The 16,101-nt window shown below is 39.8% G+C and overlaps 1 protein-coding gene and 1 long non-coding RNA gene across 10 annotated transcripts in view; one reads left to right on the top strand and one right to left on the bottom strand.

Moving 5' to 3' along the window:
* The window catches only part of PRKCQ (protein kinase C theta), a 174,201-nt gene that overhangs the window by 117,573 nt on the left and 40,527 nt on the right, over positions 1 to 16,101 (bottom strand). For 3 of the 4 annotated variants that reach the window (XM_077897291.1, XM_077897292.1, XM_077897295.1), the window contains 2 exons: positions 5,797 to 5,926; positions 1,361 to 1,560 (listed from right to left, as the gene is read on the bottom strand). In XM_077897291.1, coding sequence (XP_077753417.1) covers positions 1,361 to 1,560; positions 5,797 to 5,914 — 318 coding nt within the window. In that variant the 5' untranslated portion in view covers positions 5,915 to 5,926. Of the gene's footprint in view, positions 1 to 1,360; positions 1,561 to 5,796; positions 5,927 to 10,462; positions 10,480 to 16,101 lie in introns of those variants that run through there. The other variant, XM_077897294.1, reaches the window with a different exon arrangement.
* LOC144313882 (uncharacterized) overlaps positions 1 to 16,101 on the top strand; it is a 62,399-nt gene that overhangs the window by 17,097 nt on the left and 29,201 nt on the right. For 4 of the 6 annotated variants that reach the window (XR_013379525.1, XR_013379526.1, XR_013379523.1 and 1 more), the window contains one exon: positions 3,034 to 3,085. This is a non-coding gene — a long non-coding RNA (uncharacterized LOC144313882). Of the gene's footprint in view, positions 1 to 1,144; positions 1,214 to 3,033; positions 3,086 to 16,101 lie in introns of all 6 variants that reach the window. The other 2 variants (XR_013379527.1, XR_013379524.1) reach the window with 1 other exon arrangement.

Raw genomic sequence — 16,101 nt, 5'->3', positions numbered from 1 at the left:
AAAAATTAGGGATTTGATGACCCTTTTTAAAAAAATGAGGCAGAAAACAGAAAATAAATGAGGATGAATGGAAAACCAGGGAACATTTCATCTAATTAATCTCTACTCCTAGCTGAGCTAAGTGCTGTAGCAACTCAGGCCCCAAACAGACTGAAGTCTCACACTCCCTGTCTTGTGTAAACCTTTTCACACTAAGTGGCACACCTGTGACATTATCTAGTTCTTTAGCCTTTTTTACCTACCTAAGCAGTGCCCCCAAGATAAGATCTGTTTCCATGATTGTTTCTCCAAGTGGACACAGAAGTGCTCCCCAGATATTGCTGGACTACATTTTCCAACATATCTAAGCATGAGAACTTAAAAAAAAAAATCTTAGTATATGTTTACCTTCAAAGATTACTTTAGTGTCACCAACAAAGATGTATAAAAATACATATTCCCCTAAAAAGTACTGATTTTTTTCCCTGAGGTCAAAAATAGAAAAATGACCCCAAAATCTAATTGTTAGCTTTTTATTATTCACATTTTGAAACAAGCAATTACAAAATCTTCAGGGTGGACTTCTTAAAAATCTGAGTTACAGGAAATAAGATGGAAAAAGGTAAAATTCTTCCCTTTTGCATAGATGATAAAGCATTTGAAAACATTTTCTGGGTGTTAGATCATTTAAAAAACAGTTTTTACTGGTGTTTGTTACTGTTTTGTTTTTCATTTTGTGGATCCCAGAAGTTTTCATGAGAATTTTTTATGCTTTTATCTCACTCTTTAACATTTCTAAACATTCACTACCCAAACAGTTATAACCTAAGTTTTCAAAAACTGTGGCAACACAGATTGTGTATGGTGTACTGCTTAGTACAAAGGGAGCTAAGTGAATACATTATGGCTAAAAAAATTAATAGGGCTTGGCAAAGTATGGAGGGAGAAGACCAAGCCTCACGTGGATGTAGCTGGTCCTCTCTCATATCTATCACCTTATCTAATCTATCTTATCAAGAGATCACATAGATACTGTATCTCAACAAATAGACAACAATTAGGTTCCCAAGTTAAGGGGAATTTGTGATATTTCTGAGCTTACTTTTATACTTATAAATCAATAATAGTTCTTCAGAGCCTAAGAGACCTCCTTCACCTTTCACAGGAATCAAGATATTTGAATATGTCTATAGTCTACAATGGATGGTCATTGTCATTATCAAGTCATCAGTGAGTAAGTGGTAGGGAATCTGTTTACCCATGACTGGTGTGTCATAATTTCAGGATGACACTGAAACTATGCATTAGTCTTCAGTGAGCCTGGTGCTTACCACTTAATAGTGTGAACACTTTAAAAGAAACTCACAGGCTGGATATTTACCCATATCTCTGCCTTCCCATTGTTCTTCCGACATCGCTCTGCCAGAGAGGAGAGCTCCACAGTAGTTTCAGATATCAGGTCCACGTTCTTGCCCTTCACAATGATCTGCATTACTCTTCCCTTGTTGATGTGAGCATCAAAAGTGCTGTCCCAGGGTGGGTACATAGTTGGTTTCTTCTGGATATACATCTGCCCATTCTCTAGGAACAGAAAGATATGTTCTCATTACTCCTTTAGCCAAATCAGGAAAATAATTAGACTTGACAGCGGCACCTGCTCCCTCTGTTCTCTAGGATATATAATTCCATTGGAAAGTCAAAAAAAAAAACAAAAACAAAACAAACACGTAAAACAATTAGAGACAATATAGGAGGGGATGAGATAGTCCTGAGGTCTACATGCAAGGTGATATATTGAAACTTAGAAGTCAATCTCTTAGTTTAAGTAACAAAAATATGATAATGTCTTGGACGGGCAATGTTCTTTTCCTATTCAACAGTTAGTTGCTTCACTTGGAGCAAATAGAAAGACATCAGGGCCTAGCTGCTATATTTGGGAGGGCAGAGTGACTAAGTCCCATTCTTTACATATCATACACTTTTTTGCCTTTGGGGATCTTCCTTTGATGATCTACAAAGGGTGGACACATAACTAATTTCACTGTCATCTGGTTAAAAAAAACTTGATAGACTACCACTGTGTGTTCATCGGAAAGACTCTGTAGCATAATTTAAGGCTTATAGTGAATGCTCCTTTAAAAAGACATTAAATTTATTTTCCATTTGACATAAATAAATGCACTGTGAGGTAAAATACTTTAAAACATAATAAGCCATTATTTCTTTCTCTAAATCTCAAGTGAGGATATATTTTTACATGCACCATGCACCCTACACAAAAACTAACAAGTAACAACTAAAAAGAGTGATCTTAATCCATGGGATCAGAGAAGCAGGCTAAAGACCTACAAGTGAGGAAAGGCAGGCAGGCAGGGGATCCAGAAGTCTGGTCAGGGTGATAAAGTGTAAGGAAAACCTCTTCCGAACCACCAAGTGATTGGAAAAGAATTTGCTAATGGAATTAAGTGGTGTTGGCAGAGCTTTCATCCCCACTGGATTTTCTGTAATATTTATTCTTTAATCATTTCAGGAGCAGCAAACTGCAGCTGTATTTGAGTGTTGGTTTCTTGTGACAATAAGCACACTAAGTGGCAGATTTAGCAATTCAGGGATGTTGGTAAAGCAAAAGGGAAAAATCCATTTAAGCATGGAAACAAAGCAGTTCCAACTCCTGATGGCCCCTTCTCCCTGATGCACAATGCCAAAGCAGAACACGCACCTACGATTTGCTAAATTGTCATTTGGGAGGTATATAAGCACTTGGATAAACAGAAACTTCGAATTTTAGATAAACCTGGTTATTAAAGGGATAAACTCTAACAATGTTAAGGGTGGAAGAGGGAGGAGAAAGTTTTTATGGCTTGCTTAAAAAAATTTTTAGCTGGAAACTGGACTTTTAAAAAATGCCAACAGCAATTCTAACAACCGTAGTAACATTTTACTTCCACAGACAGGAAGTAAACAGGAGTTTCTTATAACTGTAACCTTTCTCCACTACTCTGCAAGAGACTGACATGCCTGCAGTAAGCCTCTTCTCACCCTCTCATTCACTAGGTTTGTAACCACCTTAAAAGAAGACTGGAACTCATGATCCTCTCTACTTGCAGTGAGTTTTATCATTTCCCAAAGCTGCCAGACTGACAGCACTCTGCCCTGTTTGTCCGTGTTCTGTTGATTTATTATGGAAAATGCAGTCTAAGACTTCCAAGACTCATACATTTTTAAAAGTTGGTACGGCCACTGTGGAAAATAGTATGGAGGCTTCCCAAAATTTAAAAATAGAAGTATCATATGATCTAGTTCTTCCACTGCTGGGTATTTAGCCAATGAGAACAAGAACACTAATTTGAAAAGATACATGCGCTTCTACATTTATTGCAGCATTATTTACAATAGCCAAGATGTGGAAACAACCTTTGTTTTATATATATATATATATATATATATATATATATATATATATATATATATATATATATACATCTGTATCTATCTATACACACACACACCCCAAAATATTACACAGCCATAAAAGGGATGAGATCATGTCATTTGTAACAACATAGATGGTCTAGAAGGTTTTATGCTAAGTGAAATGTCAGTTTAAGAAAGACAAATACTCCATGAGTTTTTACTCATATGTGGAATCTAAGAAAACCAAATGAATAAATACACAAAAAACAGAATTAGACCTATATAGAGAACAAACTGATGGTTTCTAGAAGGGTGGGGTGGGGGGATGGGCAAAATGGGTGAAGGGCAGTGGGAGGTCCAGGCTTCCACTTCTGGAATGAATAAGTAGTCGATGGTACTGTAATAGTGATGCAATGTAACAGATGATAGGTATACTTGTGGTGAGCAAAGCATAATGTATAGATTTGTCATGTCACATATGAAATGAATATAACATTGTATGTCAACTATAACTCAATTTAAAAAAATCGAAAAAACCATAAATTCTGTAGAAGTAGTACTTGAATTGTAATGTGCAGAGTGATTTCTTTTCAGAACAAAACCAAAACAAAATCAAAAACCCAAATCTCCAAACTCTGCAGGCTAACCTTTTGGAAAAACAAAGTCTTCTTTCTGACAAGGTCTCTTGATCCACATAGCTGATCAGACCAAGTTCAAAGGCAAGACCAAAAGAAGAAGAAATTAAAAAAAAAAAAAATAATAAAAGGCTGGGACGCCTGAGTGACTCAGCAGTTAAAGTGCCTGCCTTCAGCCCAGGGTGTGATCCTGGAGACCCAGGATCGAGTCCCATGTCAGGTTGCCTGCATGGAGCCTGCTTCTCCCTTTGCCTGTGTCTCTGCCTCTCTCTCTCTGTTCTCTCATGAATAAATAAATAAAATCTTTTTTAAAAAAAAAGAGGCTCTCAGGAGGCAAATGTCAGTGAGGCCTGTGTTTACAGAGAATGGGATCCAGGAGATCCATTAAGTCGAAAGCAGCTTTGAAAAACTCAGACATTTTACACTTCAAAGGTTTCTGTGACATTTGAAACGTTTTAGATTGGGAGCAAGTGCCATTCTCACTTTTAACTGAACAGGAGAGAAATCCAGGCAGAAAGGAAATCAGGATGATTCAGACATTCTCCTCAGCTTTGATGCACTCACAGTGGCTGGAAGAATGGAGTCAATCACAAAGCACAGGTCTTCTAAGGGAAGTAAAAGCCAGTGTGGTAGGATTTGTAAACCCCAGATTCGGAGCTGGAAATGCCTCTTTGGAGGTTCTCAACTGCTAACTCAGGTTCTTCCTGCATCTGTAAATGCCACTCCGTAAGAGGCCTTTGGAGGATGACCCTATATGAAATAACACACACCTCTCTGTCCTCAAGCCTTCTCTCCTCTTTGCCCTGCTTTGGTTTTCGGCCCAGCACTTACCATTATTTCCGTATATTCCAGTTTGTTTCATGCCTCTCTTCCTCTGCTAGAATAGAAACTCTAAAGAAAGTGCACTTTTCCTCTCCCATTGTACACTAGGCACTCCATAAATACTTTCTGTGTAAATCAACTAGAACGGCTCCTATAGTTACTACAAACCTGTATCAGTGTTAATCACATGTCTCTCCAACATGTCTACTAAAACAAGAGAGGTATGTAGGGAAATATAGAAAAGTAGTGAAACTGGGAAAAAGTTGAGATGTAAACTTCATAGAGAGACTCCAAGCAGAATAGGATTATTTTAACTGAATGATCTAAACCCAGAAAAGGAATTTGGGGATCTGTCACACTTTCCCTGTCACCATGAACTGCCTTTAAATAGCTACAGTTGACAAAACATGACTATTCTTTCACTCATCCAGGGTCTTGATAAATACATAAGTAAGTTTTCTGAAATTTGGATTCTAATGGCTAATTACATATTGTTTTAACATTCATCTAATTTTAGCCTAAAGAAGAAATAAGCTGTCTTTAGGGTTAATTGTAAGATTATGAAGACTTTATCGATAAGCACTGGAAACACCTCAGGTTAACAATATGGAGCCCATGTTCTACTTGAGCTTACCAGTAGATTTTATCAGTCCCATTAACTCCTCACATCATGTCCTCAACCCATTTCTCCTTCCCTTTGTTCCTTTTGCTTATATTGAAAAATAGCTCAGGAAAATGGAACGTGAGGTAGGAGACTTGGGTTTCCTTCAGAGTCTGTCACTGTCTCATATGCCCTTGAGGAAGTACTTGGCTTGGCTGGGCATCAGTCCTATTTGTAAAATTAGGTTGAACCAGACGACTCTGAAGTTCCTGGAAGGACTTGCCTCATAGTTCACAGCAGGACCTTCCTCTTCCCCCACCACCTCGAATACCCACTCAAGCTTACCCGATTCAACGTATTCTTTGACAAGCACAGCGCAGTAAGGGTTAACAGCCTCTCCTTGACATGACTGGCAGGATCCACAGTCAAAGTTGGACAAACCAATTCGAAGAAATGGTGACATGGTGGTTGCTCCCTGCAAAGTGACCAAAGACAAATGCTATAAAATAAATTATTTTTGGTATCCCATTCTCACTTAACCAGAGCTTTATCACCAGCAGCCCAGAGGCTCAAATGGTTCAACTATCCATTTGAACAAATGCTTTTATTTCCCCTTCTGCAAAGGACATTACTGGGCTCACCCCAAACCACAGACTAACTTGCCAAGGAAAGAGCCTTTCTGGACGTCTCTATTATTCAACCTCATCAGTTAGAACTATAATTCTACTCTTAATTTAATGGAATTACATTTAATAGTTAGAGAGAGAGGGGCAAAAAATTTCCAACATCTATTATTCGAGTAGGTACCCAAGAAATAATACACAATAACAAGAAAATGAGTTTAGAAAGGGTAAGTCTATTTTAGTCACAACAGTTAAATATGACACCACAAGATTCTTACATGGGCTATTTATGTGAGTGACGCAGTTGGCTCTGAGCATTTAGCAGCTGAACTGTTTACTTCAGACATTTCAGAAAGGTCTACTTTCTTCACAGTCACATATGTGTGTGTGTGTGTGTATATATATGTACATAGGCACATATGTATACCTATACCTATAATAAGCCTTTGAACATTATAAACTACATAAAAAATCATTGCTCACCATAAAATAATGCTCCATCATCTAAGAATAAGTAAAGTACTTCACAGAAGCCAAATTACCAGTCATTATACATACTTAGATATATAGGTGAAAACCATCATCAGATTGGCTAACAAATTCCAGGATTCCAGTCTGATTCTTCATCTACAATTCCTTCCTTGTCGCTGTTTGGCCACTTACCTCAACTAACCACCCCCCCATCCCCACTTATTTTTTTTTTAAACCTACTTTACCATGAAGTTCCATTAATCTGAAACTATCATCTGGTATCCAGTGAAAAAAGTTACTTCTTTGCTTCTTCTGATTCGTTTTGAACTGTTTTCTCCTCCCTAATTTTCCTCACTCTCTTAAGTAAGCCAAAGATAAGAAGAACAAAGTATGAGCTGTCCTTTCTACATTTGTTAAAGAAAGACAACTCCTCAGAATAATAAGAGCCCATACGTGAGCACCAATGCATAACTAGAAATCTGGGGTCGGTAATCTCAAATCCAGCAGAGCCATTAAAGACCGCTAATTCTCTGAAATGCTCATGGTCTTTGGGTATTTTTTGAACCCATCGAGACAGATTAGGGGCTCTTAACAACTGCTATTAACTTCACAGATTCTAAGGAAGTCTCAATTTCCCACAGTTTAGCAGGTTTAATTAAAGGAGATGGTTATACAATCATATTTTCCGGGTGTTCTTAGTCTCTGAAACACATTCTGTATAAGTCACACAGTTGAAACAGTTGTTACATGACTTCTAGATGTGTCTGTAGGGGCCCCCATTATCCTCCTAGTTTTAGGATTCTTAGGCTAATGACTGAGAGCTCTCTGGAGAAAATTTCCTAGAGAACCGCCTTTCCAGGGTCACGTAGGTCTCCTGGACAAGCCTATATTTCTGCACTAATCTGGAAAGATCACCAAGAACTATCCTCATTTATGAGAGTGTTTACCATGTGTGGATGCTCTGAAGATTTCCTCAATGCAAGGAAAGGTAAGTAATTAATTCAGATTTGAGCCTGGAAGGATCATTGACTCATAAAGCGTGAGTTACAAGCACTGTGACCTTTTGTGACGGATGTGTCATTCTGCTATTTCCAGGCAGGGTTCAGAATTAGCAGCAGCAGCTCAACGTGCACCTGGGAAAGTCTGTCTGGGGAGTAGACGGAAACCTCTAGGGTGACCAGGGTTCTGGTACGGTATGGGAGAGAGTCATAGTGGAAGCCCCCCTCCTCCTGCATGCCTTGCTTAGATATTAGCTGACTTCCTACCCCACTAGCCGTCCAGATTCGCTTGCCCCAGCCCCTCACACATCAACATTTTGGCAGATTACCCAATGCATGCATCTGTTGGATAGCCAAGCCACTGCCTCTCTTTTTAAAGGTCTAGTCACGGTGACGTGATCTGACATTTTGACATCTAGAAGACAGAATTGTCATCTGTGAGCTGAACCTAACATGTTGTTTGCTCAGGGGTGCATTTTTAGGTCAAAAGGAAGCATTTGATTCCTGAGTTACTCAGAACATTTTCCCCCTCCTGTATAGACTGCAATGTGATCACTATGAAAAATAAAGAAAATACAGAACATTGGTTAAAAAAATCTCTTCATAGTTCCTTCCACCAGCAGAAGCAAATCTCTATTACTGTTTCAAGGCATTTTCTCTAGTATTTTTTTTCTAGTATTTTAAAATTTACAGGTTTTGTGGGTTTGTCCTAGATGCTATGCTCATACAGTGTTTATGAGATTATAATTGGCTTTTTAATTTAACATTTTATCATAAAAATTGTCCATTAGTATGTCATCTTTGTAAGCATCTTTTTAATTCTTACATGATATTCTAATGAGGGGCAGCTCCATGATCTGCTTTATTAAAGTCTTATAGTTACATATTTGGACTGTTTCCAGATTTTCCATAATACAAATATGGAAAAGGTGCTATGATTAGCACCTTTTTTCAAATTTTTTTAAATTTAGGAATATTGCATCAGAATGGATCACTAGAGTATTCAGTATTACTAGATCAAGTGGTATTACTATTTGTAAGTCTTATACATTTAAAGAAAGTAATAAAACATAAAGGCAAAGCCTTAACAGGGAAAAAATCTATGGTAAGTACAATGGACAATAGCTAAGTATCATTCTTACATAATAAGCATACACAAAGTTGTAAAAGCAATCAAAAACAAAAGCTGCCTATGACCCAAGTAATTAAGTGGCAATGACACAAGTTATACTAAATATTTTTTAAAAATAACTAGGTATGTGGGAAAATGTTCAACCTTGCGGAGCAATTTAGGAAATGCAAATTAAAATAGGATATGGAGCACCTGGGTGGTTCAGTTGCTTAAGCACTTAACTCTTGCTTTTAGCTCAGGTTGTGATCTCAGGGTCATGGGGCTGAGCCCCATATCAGGCTCTGCATTCAGTGCGGAGTCTGCTTGAGACTCTCTCCCGCTCTCTCTACCTCTCCCCACCTTGTGCTTTCTCTCTCTCTCATAAGTAAATATATCTTTAAAAAATTAATAAAACAAGATACCTAGTTGCATTTATATGACATCCTTGAAAAGACAAAACTGTATGACAAAAACGTGGTTAGCAGTAGTTTGGGCAGTGGACAGGGTGTAATAAGGATACAGCATAAATAAGTTTAGGGGGGAAGATGAAACTGCACTATAGCCTGATTGTGGTAGTGATCCCAGAAATCTAGATGTAAATTCATAGAATTATCAGTAACCATCAGTAAAACCATCATTTTTACCATATGATCATTTAAAGACCAAAATTTTAAGATATGCTATTGGCATTTCAAGGCATGGACTATAAATTCAGAGGTTATATAGATAAAATGCATATAAGGTAAAGATGAAAGAATACAAAGTAGGAAACTGGGAATTCATATAATAAAATATGAAATTAAAATCTAAAGTTATCAAGAGAAGCTTCAATTTACTGAAGGGAAAATGTCAGAGCCTCAAAAATATAAATAGCTTTTACTCTGCTATTTAAGCTCTTGTGAAAATTTCTGCATTTTGGAGCAAAATAGCTGAGAGAAAAATAACATTAGAATTTGATAATGCATTTTCCTTGGGGATCCATTAATACCCAGCTCTTGATTTAAACTATAATAATAAAAAAAGAGGTAAATTATTTAAAATATAAAACACAATAATATTTTTTACTGGCGCAGTTAGCAAATATTTTTGAAATGTTCTCACCTAACACCGGCAAGGACAACACGAATCATACACTGTGATACGATGCTGTTGTGAGCGTAAACGTCCACAATCCTGTTGAACACACACAGCTATGTGGACGTATACATGTATACATATGTTGAGGGCCTATAAGGGTGGTATTAACATGCAATATTTGGGTGGGCTGGCCTTCAGTGCTCAGAGCTTGATGGTAAGGGAGAAGGGGGATTTCCCTGGGTACTAAAATAGAAAGGGGAATTGCTGTCTACAATAATACATGCACTGTAATAGCATCTATCAGGGATACCTCCCCCCCTCTGTCTGTGGAATGCAAATTTCATAAATCTCCTCTTTGCTTGCCATTCATGGTGGCCTCACCCTTTACAACAAATAAGGTGTGTATAGGACTGACTGGCCAGGCTGTTCTGGATAGTGCAGTGGTCAGGTCCCTCTATAGACCTCCCCTCTGAGCAACACAATTACACATTCAATTCTCTCCTGATCAGCTCCCGAGGAGCCTCACCCTGTCGGGTCCAAGCAGAACTCACTGTCCTGCCTTTCGAATCTGCCCCTTCTAGGTCACTAGCTCAGAAGCTGGTACCATGGCTCTCAGCTCAGCACGCAGATGTCACCTTTCCCCTCCTGTGCCAGAGACAATTTGCTTCCTTCCTCCCCACTTCCCTCTCTGCTCCACTCGCCTAACTTGACTCCGCATCGCCGCAGCTTACCTGTCACTCTACCCAGTCCTGGCACCTCTCACTCCCAGTCAGATCTCCATGCTGCAGCCCAAAGGATCTGATGTAGGACCGTGCAGAACTACTGCAGTTTCTCCAAAGTGACAAGCTGTTTCACAGCTCTGGGCTTTTAGTAATACTGTTCCCTCTCTCTGGAACGCCCTCCTATCTCACTCCATCCTCTATCTGCACCCCACTCCCACTTCCTCATCTTTCAAGTTCCTGCTCAGTCCCTACCTCCTCTATAAAGTCTTTCTTCCCTCCACCTCCAACATCCTTCCTTCAGCATCCTCCCTCAGCCCTCCAGGTCCCCCACAGCTTTCTGGGCATGGCTTTGAGACAGCACCTGCCATATTTATTTGCCATGGCTTGTCATTTCCCATTTCTGATTGGGGGAGATCCTGCCACTCACATTCTCTTTGTCTTTTGCTCTTGGCATCCAAACCTGAGGGCACAGCAGAGCCCCACCAGGATTTCTCCTGATTAATTCTTGAGGTACCACAGATACTCAGAAGAGGGATGTGACTCAGAGGGACTATAGAACTTCCTCTGATTTCTTCTGCAATGTATCTAGCAAAATCCCTCCAGAGTGAGTACATGTGGGTGCCTTACTTACTAGACCCGAGTTGTGATAGCGAGTTTTTTTTTTTTTTTTTATTAACACATCCCTTGGGACACTTTACTCAGCTTCATGGGCATGTGGAGGAGATCCGGTGCTGGCACTTACACAGCCAGACTTCCCCTTAATACTTTATTAGATGTAGTTCTTCATATTGGTCTTTCTAAATAAGGCTGTGAGCTCTGAGAGCAGGGACCAAACCTTCATCATCCATGCATCTCCAGGGCTAATCCCTCTGATACGTAGTAGATGCTCAATGCATTTTAGCTAAGGAACTTAATTTTCAAAAGCAATGCTTCTGAAATGATCTCTTAATAAGACTTCATGCATTTCTTTTACCTGCAACGGTATACTGTGGTCCAATTAGGCAGCAGGCAGTAGTAAAGGAAGTCACTACAGGGGAAATGCTCCAGGCGTTGTTATAGACAAAGAATGGAGGCCATTATGAACTCAAATGCAGGAATTATTTAGCCTCCCAAACTTATTTTTTCATTTGGAAAGTGGTAATAATGCCATTACTTGTCTTGAAGGGCTATGCGGATGGAATGGGCAAATACACGGAGGTGCTTAGAACGGGGTTGGCACACAGTAAACTCAAAAATGTTGGTTATTATTATTACTGCAACCCTGATTTATTTTCCAATGGACTTTACTGACTTTATTAGTTTGTACCAAAAAAGGGCAGGAAGAGAGTAGAAATAGTCTTTTAGGAGCATATCTGGAGTGAATTATGTGGCCTCCCTCTGTGCTCTGCCACTGAGCTCCCATAAAACCCCACATGTATCTCTCCTAGAGCACTTATTACTCTCTGATAGAGTCATCTCGATGCTGGCACTTATCATGATGGACTGTCAGTATGCCCATCCAATCTTTGCTTTTGCTACCGCAGCTGCAAAATATCATCATAATACATACTTTAAATTTGCAGAGAATCTTTACTCTTATGACTCAATGTTTTCACCTTTAAGTGTGATCTCATTTGTCTTTAGCAAGTAGCTATGATGTGGGTAGATGGCCAAGTTTAATTGCTCAGCAGCATGTTTAAGGTCATACACCATTAAGTGCTGAACTGAGAATTCTGATCTTGACTCCCTTGGTGCTGACTCACCCACTTACCCAGACTGACTCACCTACCACAATTCAAATCTGCCAAATGCTTTCACAGTAATGTTCAGGATTGCCACCACATAACAAAAGCTGAAGAAGAGAAGTTCCATAGAAATAGAAAGCAACACAAGTTCTATAAACTCTCATCAGCTAAAAAAAAAATACCAAGACTTCTCTTTCTCCGCAGCAAGTGAAGTAAGAATGAGCATACTTCTTTATTTAAAAACAAAAGTGTGGACAGCATTTGTATTGTGATAATTTAGCAGGAGGTTTCTCAGTGACAGAGGGAGGGTCTTACAGAAATATCAACACCTCGAACGTGTAGAAGAGAGAACACAAATGAATCAGCAGTCAACCTGGGAATGAGACAAAAAGCATTCAGTGGTATCCAACTGGGTCAGCTCTGCTAAAGTTTGAGAAGTCAAACATCAGGCAAATGCAGGCAAATTAAGTGACATCTGTAGCATTTGCATTTCTTTACAGATAGAAATGTTTCTTGGGTAAAAGTGACTGTTGTAGAAAATAACCTATAAATTAAGCATAACTTGCCTTGCAGTGGGCAGAGAAGAAAGATGGCAAATAGTGAACGATAGAATGAAAAGTGTTTTACCGTTCTACAAAGTAGTATAATAAAAAGCATCAGATTAAATATTAGCCTTTTGTCCACAAATATGGTCTTAAAGATGAATTAACATAATAAGCATGACCTGAAGATAATATTTTTTAAAAAATCCCTCTTACAGGGATCCCTGGGTGGCGCAGCGGTTTGGCGCCTGCCTTTGGCCCAGGGCGCGATCCTGGAGACCCAGGATCGAATCCCACGTCGGGCTCTCGGTGCATGGAGCCTGCTTCTCCCTCTGCCTATGTCCCTGCCTCTCTCTCTCTCTGTGACTGTCATAAATGAATAAAAATGTTTAAAAAAAATAAAAAAAAAATCCCTCCTACAGTATGTGCTACAATGACCGAAGAATCTAAGCCTAACATTGAACCAGCTGTTAGAAAGAATGAGAAAGGGGATTTGTTGACAGAGCTAGTACTGTCCTCCTACCTGAAAACATTAACAAGACATCCCTCTACCAACTGTTAGGGTCAGAACTGTGTCCCCCACAAATTCACACACTAAGACTCTAAGCCCCTGTGTGACTATATTTGGAGATAGGATCTTTAGGAGGTAACTAAGGTTCAATGAGGTCCTTAGGGTGGGACCTTAATCCAATAGGATAGTCTCCTTATAAGAAGAGGAAGAGACACCAGTGATTTCTCTCTGTTCATGATGTGAGGACACAGTGGGAAGGTGCCACAACATGCAGGAAGACAGATCTTACCAGAAACCAACCTTAATCTTAGATATTCGGCCTCCAGAACTAGGAGAGCCTCCCACTCTGTGGCATTTTGTTATGCCATCCCAGCAGATATAACTAATATAACCAAAAATAATATAGAAGCAAAATAAATATTAAAATATAGAAAACAAAACACCTGGAATGACATTGTTCCTATTCTGACACTAATTTTAATGTGTGATATGAACAGACAGTCCACTAAAGCATAGCTCTGATCAAGTTACACCAGTATTCAAGAACACTATCCTGGTACTTGCTGAATTAAATCATGACTTCTTAATCTGTTATTTCAGAGCCTCCTATGTTGGCTCCAACTTGTCCTCCCCACATAGCATGCCTCTTAGCGTATCTTGACTTCTCTATTTGCTGGGGACCTCTTGACCATCCATCTTGGTGGCTGTGTACACCAGTCCCTCTGTTTGGAATGCTCTGTCCTCTCCACCCTCTCCAGCACAACTGCTGTCTCTCAATCCTTCTCATTTTTTTGGGGACCTCCTTCATGTACTGCCTTATTTAGAAATCCTTCCCTGCTCCCCACAGAAAGAGGAGTGATTTATCTGATGGGTAAGTTTTAGGAGAATAAATTGTACCTGCCCAGCCTAGCCTCTCCTTTCTTTTGGGTAGAATTTGCTGACTTTCAGGGAGCATGTTTCTCCACTCTTCTCTGCCATAAGCAGGGTGGGGCCCACTCACCTCAGTCCTGGGAGGCCGGCCATTGTCCAGCATTGCCTAAGACACTGTGAACAAAACCAGCCTATTTGCTTGAACACTTTAGCCATATCCATCAATCCAGCCTCAAGCTGACTTTTTTCCATCTCTGACTTCCAATATCTCTCCATTTGTTATAAGCGTAGCCTCGAGAGGTTATTTATTGGGTCCTCTACAATTCACATGTATGTAAAGAGCTCTACATAGTTTATATTATTCAGTCTTCTAAGTCCACGAGGTGGGTGTAATTAGCTCCAGTCTACAGATAAGAAGCCTGAGGCTTGAGTGGGTAAGTAGCTTGCTGAGAGCTACTCAGAAAGCTAGCACAGAGCGGAGCCTGGATTCCAGCCTTGGATGTTGCTAAACATCTCCACCCAAACTAGTTCATTATTTCTTGTTAGAAAATGCCTTTTAAGGTTAGGTCAGGAAGGAAGTGAAAGCATGGAGATTTCCCCACAGAGTGGTTTCCATCTGCTTTACCAGCCCCTAATTAGAAAGGACTATTACGAGCATCCGCATGGGCTTTCTCAGCAGCCTCCATGCTGTGTACTTGCTTAATTACCTTAGGTACTAAAATAATGTTCCTCTTTGTCAGTACCTGTGGTTTAATGATCTTTCTACCCCATCGCTATGAAAAAGTGGCTAATATAATTGGAGTTTAAGTTTCCTGGAATAACAAAAGCTCTTGTGTGGAAGTGAAGTCAATGCTGCTGAACTGGGTAACATCTCCAGGACGTCACCAGTGTATGCTATCTCACCTCCCTGCTTCTGTCATTCATGATATTAGAGATGGCAGGTTGGGATGAGTGGGGATTTACGTGGCCAGGGTCTAGAACAAAGCTGCTTTACATAAAGTTGGGAGGGACTTGGTCTCCTTGGCACCATTTTCTAACCTCGGTTAGGGTAATCTCTTACTGAGTCCAAAGATGCTGCCTCAGGTAGGAAGCAAATTTAATTTAAGGCTCTGTCCCTGTGTCAAAAGATGATCTTCACCACACACACACACACACACACACACACACACACACTCACAAAGTAACTATGAAGTGGATATGTTAATTAGCTTGATAGTGCTCATATTTCACAATATATAGGTACATCAAATCACCAAGTTATATACCTTAAGTATGTCTAATTTTAAGTTGTCATTTATATCTCAATCAGATTGAGGGGGAAAGAGACAATTTTCTCTGTGATTCCACCTTCTTGTCAACCCAGGACTCTCATGAGACACAGGATGCTTTGAAATCTTCCTACTCCACAAGAGTAAGAGTTCTTTCTGGCAGTTAGATATTCAGTGAAGAAAAGCAACTGCCTCAATCAGAGCCAGGGCCCAGGGCACTCTGGTCAATGAGCACCTTGACTGAGAAGGTGAAGCTGAAGTCCCTGGACACACAGTCCACTTTCCTCCAGCCTTTGCAGGGCAGTAGACAAAGAAGAGGGAGACACATGGATGAACTCACAGATGTGCAAATTACACTGGCATGGAATAAAAGCCAGCTTTTACAATTGCATAGTATGAGACAAATGACCCCATTTCTTTGTGTCTATGTTTCCATATCCGTAACATAAGGAAAATAATTGATCTATTTCATAGAGTTGTCATGGGGATTAAATTAATTAATTTATGGGAAATGCTTACAATAGTGTTTGGTGGAATCACTTCAGACTTTCCTAGAGTATCCTTAGAAATCTCCCCAATGAATAAAATCTTAAAAAGGCGGGGGGGGGGTTCCCTGGGTGGCTAGGAGTTTAGTGCCTGCCTTTGGCCCAGGCCGTGATCCTGGAGTCCCAGAATCAAGTCTCACATCAGGCTTCCTGCATGGAGCCTCTTCTCCCTCTGCCTGTGTCTCTGC

The sequence above is a fragment of the Canis aureus genome, chromosome 5 (assembly GCF_053574225.1).
Source record: "Canis aureus isolate CA01 chromosome 5, VMU_Caureus_v.1.0, whole genome shotgun sequence".
NCBI classification, from domain to species: Eukaryota; Metazoa; Chordata; class Mammalia; order Carnivora; family Canidae; genus Canis; species Canis aureus.
This window is presented reverse-complemented; position numbering and strand designations above follow the sequence as displayed.